The sequence below is a fragment of the Crocodylus porosus genome, unplaced genomic scaffold, assembly GCF_001723895.1.
Source record: "Crocodylus porosus isolate Cpor-Errol unplaced genomic scaffold, CroPor_comp1, whole genome shotgun sequence".
Taxonomy (NCBI): Eukaryota; Metazoa; Chordata; order Crocodylia; family Crocodylidae; genus Crocodylus; species Crocodylus porosus.
Genome location: NW_017728921.1, coordinates 3,281,757 through 3,293,537, shown reverse-complemented (window position 1 = coordinate 3,293,537; position 11,781 = coordinate 3,281,757). Strand labels below are relative to the sequence as shown.

Sequence of the window (11,781 nt, the reverse complement as noted above, 5' to 3'; positions counted from 1 at the left end):
TTCCTGCTTATGCAGGGGGTCGGACTCGATGATCTATTGAGGTCCCTTCCGACCCTAGCATCTATGAATCTATGAATCTATGTTTCCTATCGGGCACCAAGGTCAAACAGTAAAAACCCTCCCCGCATGCTGAGCCAAGGCACCATGCACATGGAGCATGTGTTTGCACACGTCTGTATACACACATACTTGTACGCTCAGCTGGTACGAGCACTGATGAGCACCGCTGGCAGGGCCCTGCTTTGGGCAGCGCTGCTGCATGCGGAGGGGGCTGTCTGCAGAGGGGCTTGCTGGAGCGCAGGTAGTGCCATGCTGGGCTGGGGCCGCTTTTGGACATGGCAAATGGTGCAATATCCCGGGCTGGGCTTTACCATGGCTGTAGAGGAGAGGCCCAACATGGGACCTCTGCCCAGGGCCCCACATGGACTAGAAACCGGAGACTCAGACCACACCTGAAGTGGGTCTGGCCAAACCACTCCGCTCGTGAGCTCCCAGACCTACGTCTCCCCGGGTCACCAGTTCAATGCCTGGCCTACCTCAGCACTTGCCCAGGGCCGGTCTTGAATCCCTGGAACACCCCCATGACCTAAGCTGCTCCACGCACACCCAGGCACAGGTGTGAGGAGGTTAACAGCATGGGAGGGGATCGGAGTTCCCTCGTCTCCCATTAAATGCAACTGGAAATCCCATTAGCAGCTTTGAACACTTCCACGCTTGACGACAGAGGCAGGAGGGGAGCCTCAGGCTGGGGCAGATGGGACACAGGGCGGTTTGTGGTGCGATGCAGCCCAGAACGTGGCTTGAAGGCAGGACAGGGCCAGTTTTAACCCAGATCCCAACAGCCAGGAGCATGGACTAACTGCTAGCAAGGAAGGGAAGAGGCTGGCGGGGTGGAGGGAGAGGCGCACACACGCACACACACATGCGCATGCACGCTTGCAGCTGACGCAGAGGTAAAGGGTATTTACTGCCTCGCTCAGGGGCTCAGCTCCTGCTACTCACGTACTTTTGTTTTTCTGCCTCATTTCTCTGCAACAAGGTTTCTGTGAAAAGTGCTTTGCTGTTGATGCTCGCGAGCCTGGTTCCCTCTGACACCGTGAGCCCAGCTGGAGACGTTCCCTCTCTCTGCTCTGCGGGTGTAAAATTCACATCAGCAGCATGACAGAACTGAGAACGTGGCTCCTTCTTCCAGGGCCATGAGATCAATCGCAGGGGGAAAGAATTGATTTCCAGAACTTCAGCCACGGAGTTAATACGTTCTGCAGGTTCTGCTGGTCAATCATGTTACGGAGGCGCAGCAGGGCGCGAAACCCTGAGTGCAGCCTCCAGTCTGCTAAAGTGGCAGCTTCCTGACTAGGTTAGATCCGCTAATAGTCTCATTCCAGCCACTTCAGCTCCCAGCGACTGGGAGCTCGGTGAGGGCTGAGCGGCCCCCACCGCAGCTCCAGCCCAGAGCACAGCACGCCGGCATTACACCAATCTTCTGCCTAACATGCTCTCCACGCTCGCTACCGCCATTATTTACACCCTGCCTGCCTGGGGTTTTCATGCGGTTTGGATGAGCTGGGGGGAGAGAGCGTGGGCACGTGTGCGTGCGTGACCAGAGCGCATGGCCAGGGTCTGGGACCAAAGTCCCGTGCAGGTGCTGAGTGCCCGACAGAGACCCCTTGTTGGACTGGACACGCTGCACCCCCGGCTCTGCAGTGACCGTGTCTCTGCCCTGGGCTGTGCAGCGCACCCCACAGGGGACTGACTCAGGGCAGCCACAAAAGGGACCTCGGCGCCGTCCCAGCAGGAAGCAATCCAGCGGCTCGAGGAACGACGGCGAGCTACCCGGCCTGCTCAGGCTCCTTCCCAGCCCCACCGCTCTCTGGTGCTTTTAGAGACACAGGAAGAAACTGAGGCTGGTGGAAAATGCAGGGACCGGCATGTTGGCCTCGCTCCAGGGCAGCCGGCAGAGCTGCACTGAGTGACCCCACCTGGCTTCTTGAAAGCCCCACTCCGGTCCCACCCGGGCAGTGGCTCATAAATATCCGTCGCTGTGCACTTGTCTCTGGCTCCCAACCTCTGGCACCCATGGGTGCCAGTGCCCCACAACACAGAGGAAAGCCAGCAGGCAGTTAGAGGAAGTGTCTCCATCAGTGGGGCTCTGCCTGGCATGGGGCAGATGTGAATGAGCACAGCTCTGCTGAAGCAGTGGCATCAATCCGGGGGGGGACCCCAGCACAGCCCACGCTGCTGCTTATCAGGAGACGCGGCCTGGGAAACAACAAGGCTGCATTCTCCCGGGGCGGGGAGTCCTGGCCCCCACCTGCTGCCAGCTTTGGGTTCACAGGGGAACCGCTCTGGGTGCTCCAAAAGCCTCCGACGGCCCGCTGCAGGCCCCAGCACCGATTTCCTCTGCCGTACGGCATCCCCTCCCCGGCTCCCTCTCCCTGGCCCCGGGCCGGAGGCAGGGAGAGGGCAGGCACGGCGGGTACCTTTGGTGCCAAGAAGCTCAGGGGGCTTCTTCCACTGCCGGTTGAGCTCCTTCAGGGGTGGGGTCTCGGGGTCGAGGCACTGAAGCTGCCGCAGCCTGTCTTCTAGGCTCCGCGCCGCCTCCAGGACAGGAACGGGATCTGGAGGGAAGCAAAGCCGACAGGTGAGAGGCGGCAGCCGGCACGGACCCCCACCTCGGCCCTGCCGGCCACACTTCCGCGGCCCCCCCCGGGGAATAAGTCAGGTGCTGGCAGCACGGCTGCGTCCAGGACTGCCAGAGTAGGGCATGGCTGCTCCAAGGTACGCAGGGTCGGGGGCTGTACTCAGGGCAACCGCTGCCCCGGGGCCGTCTGCGCACCAGCGAAGGCAAACTGAGCCGTAAGAGACTGCACAGAGCAGCGGTCAGGACGCCAAGCCTCCACCCATCCGCCCGCGCGCTTTCACGGGGCCCTGACGGCTCCGAGGGGAGGAGAGCCGCAGCAGACACCTGGACCAGGTCGAGCCACCCCTGCCACGCTCAGGCCAGCGGCGCTTTGGAGGGAGCTACAGGAATCGGTGCTTTTCCGCGGGACTTGGGCAGCCGCCCACACGAGCCACGCACCGCGGGCGGCACTGCTGGCATGGGCACGGGGGGCCTAGCGGAGCGTGGGGTACACACAACCGGCACGGAGCCGCCCTGAGGGCACCTCTCTCGTGCCCCGAGGCTCAGCCCCACCCTGCGAATCGCCAGCTGCCCAGGCAGAGCCCCCGGTCCCCCCTTCGAGCCCGCAGCCTCGCAGTAACGCCTGTGTGCTCAGGCAAAGGAAGGCCCAGACAATAGCAGTTTGTGCAGAGGTAAGCAGGTGCATTCAGAGCAGTATGTCTTCCCTCTGTCAGCATTACACCATCATTAGCTAGTGTCTGCTCAGCAGGGTGTGCCATTATGTCTCCCAGGGCTGATGTAATTATACATTGACATAATTAACCCAGCAAGCCCATTAAGCAGGCCAGCTAAAAATTCATCTATAATTATTTGTTGTGTGCATGCTAATGAGTCCATCTGCACTGCCATTGTACAACACGAACAAATTAATTTACAAGTCTGGATTTTTTAATAAGTTCAAGAAAATGCCTCCTATTGAGCCAGGTTAATATTATTATTATTTTTTTTTAGAGGGAAAAAAACAGAATCGAATTCTCCAGGGTCGAAAAGTTAGATAAACAGGGACGTGGAACGGAGCAAGACTTGCTCCCACGTACCGATGGCACAAATCCAATCGCGAAAAACCGAACTGGCAATAAAAGCCAGCGCTGCTGCTAAGTACGGCTCCCGGCCTGCGATGGTATCAAACGCAGAATAATTAGAGGCGGGTGTAAAACAAGGGGCCAGCTCTCGGCCGCCATGCGAGCAGCACTGGTGACATTTCGTTTGTCTTGCAGCGTGTAACTGCTCGGGAGCCACTTGGGTGCATTTGGCGGTGGGAAGTTGACAGGCGCAATCCAACGTCTGTTTGGAAGCGAGGATGGAGCAATTAACAGTGGTATGGGGCCAGAGCCTGCTTGGCTTGCTCAAGTGAGTCATGCCGCCAAGCTCTCATCTCGTCTACCCGTGCGTAGGGCTGGAATAACTCCACTGGAGCGAATGCAGCCACTCTGGGGTCCCGCTGGTGTCGTGGCAAGTATCGGACTTACTCACTTCACTGGCGCTACCTGCACAAAGGGTGAAATCCACCCTGGTCTGGAGGAGCAGCTCAGGGGCTCCGGCCTCCCACTCGGCGCCGTGGGCCTGCGGCAGCTCTGCACACAGGATGGACTTCATCCAAGGCAAGCAGGACCTTTCCCAACTGCTTGAACTTCATCCTCTGCCTTAATCAAGTCTGGGACAGGACTGCTGTGGCCCTGGCAATAGGTTTACACAGGCTCAGTCCTGCAGACCTTTATGCAGAAGCTAACTGGGCACTGTGAGCAGCCACAGCGATCAACAGGACCATTCGCGCACAGAAAGCGGGGCGCGTGTGTGAGCACTTGCCAAGCTGGGGCCGAGGCAAAGTGTTTCTGAAGCACCCACCGCCTCCTCTCCAACACGGGGACAAACTTGCAAGGGGGCGGACTGCTGAAATGAATGCCACTGCTTCACTCCACCAAGGACTGATGCAGCAGTGGGAGGGTAAGAACAGCTGAAGATAGGACCCAATTCTTACTTATGCTGAGTTTGGTGGGCCAGAAATGATTTTGAAAGGTCCAGCACGTGAACTACCACACAACAGCCATGAACCAAGAGCAACCCAATGACAGTCCGGGCCCCTGCCCCACTAGATGGGCTACAGAAGGAATGAATGAGCTCCTGTTCTTGGAAACGCCGCTTCTCTGAACATCCACGTGCTGCTACAGCCCACTGGCGTTAGTGGGAATTTTGCAAGAAAAGGAGTTTCTAAGACTTGGTCTGCTCTGCACTCGTCCTGGCTGCAGCTCACACATACCTGACTGAGCTGGCTTTGAACGCGCTGCCTGCACCAAGGCTTACCGCACACCTGGGAAGCACGGGCTCAGTGCTGGCTGCCAGACCTGTCTGAAGAGCCAACCCTGCCAGCAGGTTTAAGGCTGGCTTGCGCGTGCCTGCTACCTGCAGTGCACCGGACGGTTCCTTTGACACCGACTTGAGGCCCTGGTCTCCAGGGCAGGCTTCAGAGCTGAATCCAGCCAAAAGTCCACAGTCACTCCCGCAGGCCCCCAGGGGTAAGGGGTGACACTGCGGCTTGGACCCTCCAACAAGTCTCAAGCTATGCCATCAGGTGGGCACGTTATTCAGAGCTGCACTGTGGCACCGAGGGCCAGGTCCACCGCAGGTGTCAATCAGCAGAGGCCCCTGGCTTCAGCGGAGCTGCACTGATTCGCGCCAACGATGGCTTGGCCTTGAGTGCCACTTTCTATCCCACAGACATGGTCAAGAAAAGTCCCCAGCTCAGAACAACTTGGCTTCCCAGGTCACGATGGAGCAGCCGTGCTGCAGAGCAGACCTGAGACCAGAGGTTACAATGGAAAACCCCCGAGTCTCGGACACAAACAGAAGAGCTGCTGTGCTGCAGCGGTCCACAGCTCCACCCAGCCCGGTGACACAGAGCAGCTGCTGTGGGGAAGAGTATTTATGCGGGGCCTGTCCAGACTGATCCATCTCCTGCCCCTTGCCCCCAACAGCTTCCAGCATTCAACACCTGCTGATTCCTCCCTTGAATTTATACAGAGAAGCTACGACTGAACCAGACCTGGAGTCCACCACTGGCTTCAATGAGATTTGGATTCAGCCTGGTGAGTCTAACGTGCAGGTCTACATCGGTGAAGGGGACAGAGCGTGCATGTTGGCACCTGCGATTTAAATCACATCAACAGCCACGTCCTGGAAGATCCCCATCAAGGATGTAAACGCGTGACCGAGCTGTGTCTGAACAAACCCAGGCAGTGCTCTGAAAATTTGGCCTTCAAGAGTCATTCCAACAAGATCAGTCAAATCCCTCCCCGGGAGATCTCCACTAAGAGATGCATCAAAGGTGCATCTTACTGCTCATCTCCAGTGATGGCTCAGCCCCCTCCACCCTTCACGCAACCAGCAAGGACTGCAAGCACTCAGCACCTCTGAAAACCAGGCCCCTTGCAAAAAAAAAATGGTATTGGTAGGGCAATGTACTGACTTGGCCTATTAGGTCTTTCCCAGCTCTTGCCGCTATTAGTCCATGAGAACCAATCCTCCTTTATTTCTTCATGCAACATCCATTTCTGCTGAAATCCAGAGAGTCCATTGTTGTTCATTTTCAAACACAGTACCAGCCGTGTGGTTTTCTTTAAAGAAATAAAAGACCAGACAACTAGAGGATTCTGTCAAATTATGCATACTTAAAATGCCTGTAACTGAAGAATCGCTGTATCAAAGGAATTCCCATTTACTTTGTCTTGAAGAATTATTTGAGGCATCAGCTAAATGTCAGGCAGAGAGACTAAGGTACACAAGTTAAAAGAAGGCGGGGGAAAAGCCTTCTGTTCGCTTTTAAATATGTTGAGCTGGTTTCTCACTAAGACAATAATAGCTGTATAAAGAACCACTTCAAATCCCCCTTCCTCAGCAAGAACTGGGGAGCAGAGGATAAAAAATAACAGCGAGAAAAAAACTCCCTAAGCTACAGTCAAGTGATGGGCAAGGCTTGAGCCCTGACCCGCCCCGCTGTGCTGCGCCAGTACGTTGGGCGATACGTGCTCAACCCTTAAGCCGCTTCAGGTGGGTGTGGACGCTTCTGGTGCAACTGCCTGGCTGTTCAACACAAGGCAAGGGGAGTGCAAGGCACTCGCCTGCTGCAAGAGATCCGCGTTGTTCTCCCCACCTCGCCTGGAGAGACTTGCCCGAGGCAGCAGGGAGTCCATGCCACCCAGGAGGCCCTCTACGCCCTGAGGCTGGCTCTCTCTGGGTCAGGGATGCAGAAGCAGTGGGGAAGGCTGGTTCCGGCAGGCAGGGGCATGAGCTTCCTTGGTGATACCCACGGCACCCACCATGAGAGCGACAGCAGTCCCAGTGCACCTCTGACTCGCGCCCGTTGTACCCCAGGGTGACGGCGAGCCTAGACGTGCGAGCACCCTATGGCAGGGTGCTGAGCACCCACAGCCCCAGCCCTGGGAGCTGGAAAAGGGCGGAAGGGCAGGATGAAAAGAAGTTCCCCCATGGGCTGGCTCAGTTCCTGTCGAAACGACCACGTCCCCGGATGCCCTGGGGCACTAACGAGGTTCTAGGGGGTTGGAGCGTTACCTTTCAACAAGTAATAACGATAATACAGCGCTGCAAGATCCTTGGAACGAAGACGACTGACAAGGGACAACATGCTCTGAAATGTCCTTCCTGCCAGGCCCCTGGCCCGAGACTTTGGCAAGGGTCTCGGTTCTGTGGTACAGCTGATGGCTTAGCCCCAAGGACAGGAGCAGCGCGCGTGAGTGGAGACTCGTCTCCTCACTCCAGGCAGGGCAGGCATTAACCCCTGCTTCCCACCCTGTTGCACATTAGCAGGAGAAGACATTTGATAAAATTAGAGGGCAATAAATTCAGGTGCAATAAAAGGATGCCCTGCCTTTACGCACTACATAGTCTACCTGTAGCACTCACAGCTGCAGAGGGTCATCAACTGAAGACATATAGTGTGGCTGGATTTTAAAAAGGACCGGATAATTTTACAGCCATTAATAACGTTTGTAACTATGCAAGCTAAGATAACGATATGGGTAATTAAACCTCATGCTTCAGGGCTGAAGCTGATGGACTGCAGGGGTTGTGAAGGATTTCCAGCTCCACTCCCACCCCGCGCGTTGGTAGGTGCCTTCCCAAGATGATTCTTTTAGCCAGCCCCCGAAGCCCGGGGGAACAGCCCATGGCACGATAAAAGGCAGGGCAGGCCAACGATGCAATCCGCTGTGGCAAGCGCTGACATCCTTTGGTAACAAGAAATAATGGGGGAGCAAAATGTATGCAGCCAGCATGGGTAATAAAGCCGTGAGGGAGCTCTGCCCCCATCAGCATTTCCATCTAGCTGCTTTTAGCTGCAGCTCCTTTGCTGAAATAAAAGTGACACATCCTCTAAAAACTTCCTCTTTGCGATCTGAGCTGTTCACCCCGTGAGGATATATTTTTGGGCCTGAGCTTAAAAAAGAACAGCTTCCCATCCCCTTCTGCCAGGACCACAAGAGAGGCGACATTTTAGTGTAATCTCTCGGTCCAATTGCTCAGGGAGAAACAGCCAAGTCGTATGAAACAGGCAACCCCAAGGCTCCAGGTTCGGCCTCGCAGGAAAGTGCTGCCCTAGAAATAGCAGGACTGCATTCAGCCTCCTGGGATGGCTCCAGCAGCGTCGGGCACATTCGGGGGAGCCTGGCCTTTAGTAGATCGGAGCTGAGGGGAAGCCTTTCAGGTCCCGCACGGGCCACGCAGAACAAGCTCCCAAGCCACCACCCTGAGACCTTTCCAAGGCTCGAGCAGCCACTGCACTGGACCCTGGGCCATCCAGGGAGCTGCGGTTTGCCTGGTGCTCTTTGCCACTTGACCCCCTGGCCGGAGGGGTGCAAGGTGCTGCCCAATGTGATGGATACCAAGCTGAACGGTGGTGACGCGCTGATCCCTCACACCCAGCCCTCAGCGACTGGCCAGGTACACAGCACCCAGTCCCAGGCAGTCTCAGCTGGACTCTAACTCAGTTGGGACTTGGCCCTTCTTGAAGCCTCACCTCGATGGGAGCCAGCGATGCCCTGATCAGCGACCACTCCCGCTGCCCGCCGGGAGGGCCTTGCTTGTAAAGCCAGGTCCTAAAAAAGCAAAGCGTAAATTAGGATGGTGTTGGCTTCACCTGGCAACCACCAGCCTCCTTGGGCACAAGCCGCTCAGTTAAAGACTAACTGAGGCTGCTCTCGGGAGAGTCGAACCTCTCAAGGCCCCCGACGCCCTGATCTTTTCCATACTTGAAAGTTTAATGCTTAACTTCAAGACACCTTCCTTAATACAAGCAAAGCACAAAACCCAGCCAACCTTGCCCTGGCTTCTTCATGAAATCACCCATTTCGGTTTCTGCCGCTAGCTGGCACCATTGCACACCATTTCGCCTGCCGTGCGAGAGCTCGGAAGTGAGCAGCGGTGTCAAGGGGCAGCCGAGCCGCTCCGGCCACGGCGCTAGGGGCTAGGCTGGGCTCTGCTCCAGCTGCTCAGCCGTGTTTGCCAGGAAAACCCAGGAGCCATTTCAAGCAGGAAAATGCCCTCCCACACCGTGCCACCGATGAGGACATACGGCGTGGCGATGCTGGGCTCAGGCTGCGGGGTGCCGTGGGATGCGTGGCGCTGATCAGAGCCAGGGCCAAGCGCCGTGGTGTTGCGGGGAGGTTTCTAACGGAGAAGGGGAGCAGCTGGCAGAGCGGAGGAGTGCATTTGCCTCCTGGGGCGTGGAGCCCCGATGCAGGATCAGGACTGCGACGTGGCCCTGTCTCGCAGCAACAGCCGCTGCTGGCCTCACCGTGGGCAGTGGGACTGGCCCCTGCCCAGGGCATCGCTGGCTTCCACCCAGGTGTGGCTTTAAAACGGGCAAACCCAACCTGAGCTGGCTGTGAACAGAGGCCCTCTGCCTGGGAAAGCTTATGCCAAGCCAGTCGCTGAGGCCTGGGCATGGGCTCACTGCTTTACCGCCGCTCAGCTTGGTAGCCCTGAGGCAAGGAAGGCTCTGGGGCTTGCTGGACGAACGCTGAGCCCCTCTGGCCGCGCAGCAAAGGACACCAGGGAAATGGCAGCTGTGTGGCCCTGCACTCAGTACAGCGGCTGCTCCAATTTTGGAGAGGCCTTGGGGCTGGGGCTTGGGTGCCGGCTCCGGCTGCCCGTTGTCGGACACGAAAGGCTTGGATCCAACTAAAGGACAGGGTTAAGGCTCGTGGGGTGCCCGAGGAAGCGGGCATGGCGGCCTGGGCGTGGCAGAGCAGAGCGCAGCCCCAGCGTTGCCAGCACAGCCTCCGCCCCTGCCACCCGCGAGCTCTGGGGACGCGCTGTCTGTACCGGTCAGGCTCTGAATCGTTCCTCCTTCCTTCCGAGCATGCTACAGCCTTGCAGAGACCTGCTCAGACCCCCGCTCGGGCCAGCACCTCCCCCCATGCTGACCAATGCTCGCACCTGCTCCCTCCGCCCTTGCCAGCCCAGCTCCCAAGTCCTCGTCCCAGCGCACAAGCTCGCAGCGGCTGTGGGGGGCTCTGGTCCCTCCAGCCTCCCTCTTCTGCAGCCCTCCTCCAAGCCAACATCCCTGGGGACAACGAAGCTCCCAGGCCAGACGTTGTCTGCGGCTCAGGGCCCCGTTCGCCTCCCCGCAGGGCTGCCTGCCTGACCCTCCAGAAAGCCTCCCCCAGTCGCCCGCAGGAAGGGTGCTGAGATGGAGCCGTGCTCTCGTGCATCCCTGGCAGCTCCCTGGCAAAACTTCCCGAGCCCACTAGGTCTCTTTCAGCCTCCTCGGCGCGCCTCGAGACCTGTCACACAGCATTGCTGCTCAAAGTCAGCGCGGGCCTCAGCGTGCCAGCTGGCATTAGCATGACGGCCGCAGCCCTGCTCCCACTTCGCTGCCCTAGCAGGTGGAGGCGTGTGGAGCTTCTCCGGGCTGTGTTTGCAGCCCTGCAGGGCCCAGGGCCCCTACTCATCAAGGCCCAAGCAAGCTGCTCTCTCCAGACTTGGGGAACCGCAGGCCCTGCCCTGCCCGGTGCCCAGACCCGGGGGCCAACAGCAACAGGTGTCCAGCTCAGCAAGGTCACTGCGGAGGGACAGCAGAGCCCTGCTGCTGCAGCCTCGGGGCCGGCGTGGCCCTGCCCGCTCTCCCTGCCCACGGCTGCTTTTGGCTCACATGTGGAGCAGCCTCCAGATGCTCCTTACCCCCCACGCAGGGGACAAAGGCTGGCAGATGAACATCCCTTGCCTGGCACCCCTTTGCCCCCGCCTGGCTATTAACGCATAGCTTCCTCCAACCCAGGTCAGCACCCCTGGATCTGCCCAGTGCCGTAAAGAGACTGGCCCTCACCAAAACTGAAGTCACAAAGAGGCTTAAATCAAATCATCCCTGACAACAATGACATTAATTATGCTTTTTAACACATTTTACGGCTTTTTTTCCCCTCACTTCACGCCACATCTGTGTGAACAATATCAAAGAGATTTACGAGTTTCTTTCGTAATTACAGACATGTAGCCCGCTCACTTATCAAAATACTTGCTGAGCAATCAGCCCGCGTCGCAGTCTCTGCCAGGGATTTGTGTTGACAGCAGCCATTCAAAACAAAAATGTTGAATCAGGACTTGTGCGTTGCTTCTAAAGTAGCCTACAAAGAATTTGCCTGTCAAGAAGTATATATATATAAAATTACAGGAGCGAAAGCCCGCAGTGAGGTGTTTGTGTGTGTGTGCGCGCGTGTGTGAGCGCCGGGCTCTGGAAACAGATCTGACATTTGGTTCTTGTATTGCAGGATAAAATTTAATGAGGACAAAAATATGTCTCCCTAATTCCCCTAAGAAATCATTAAAACATTTTGTTATTCCTAAATGTCTGGAAAATGAATTAGTGCCCCTGTAGGAGCCCTCCTGCACATCTTCAGCAGTTAGAAGCTCTTCATCCTCAGACTTGTTGACAGCGCGGCTGGCTCCGTGCTACGCTGGTACCGGGAGATGCTCCAGCCTGTCAGCTGTGGCATCGGGGAGGGCTAGAGCAAAGCGAATGATGGGAGAAGCGGGACTGTCTATTAATGAGATGGTGCTCAATTAAAAGAAGGGAGGGGCCATGTCTTCTG

General features: G+C 57.2%; 1 protein-coding gene across 1 annotated transcript in view; it reads right to left on the bottom strand.

Annotated features, from left to right (window-relative positions):
• Nucleotides 1–11,781, bottom strand: part of CUX2 (cut like homeobox 2) — a gene marked incomplete at its 5' end in the record, with an annotated part of 67,441 nt that overhangs the window by 23,473 nt on the left and 32,187 nt on the right. The window contains 2 exons of the mRNA XM_019538777.1: nt 1,007–1,130; nt 2,481–2,618. Of these exons, the coding sequence (XP_019394322.1) occupies nt 1,007–1,130; nt 2,481–2,618 (262 nt within the window). The remainder of the gene's footprint in view (nt 1–1,006; nt 1,131–2,480; nt 2,619–11,781) is intronic.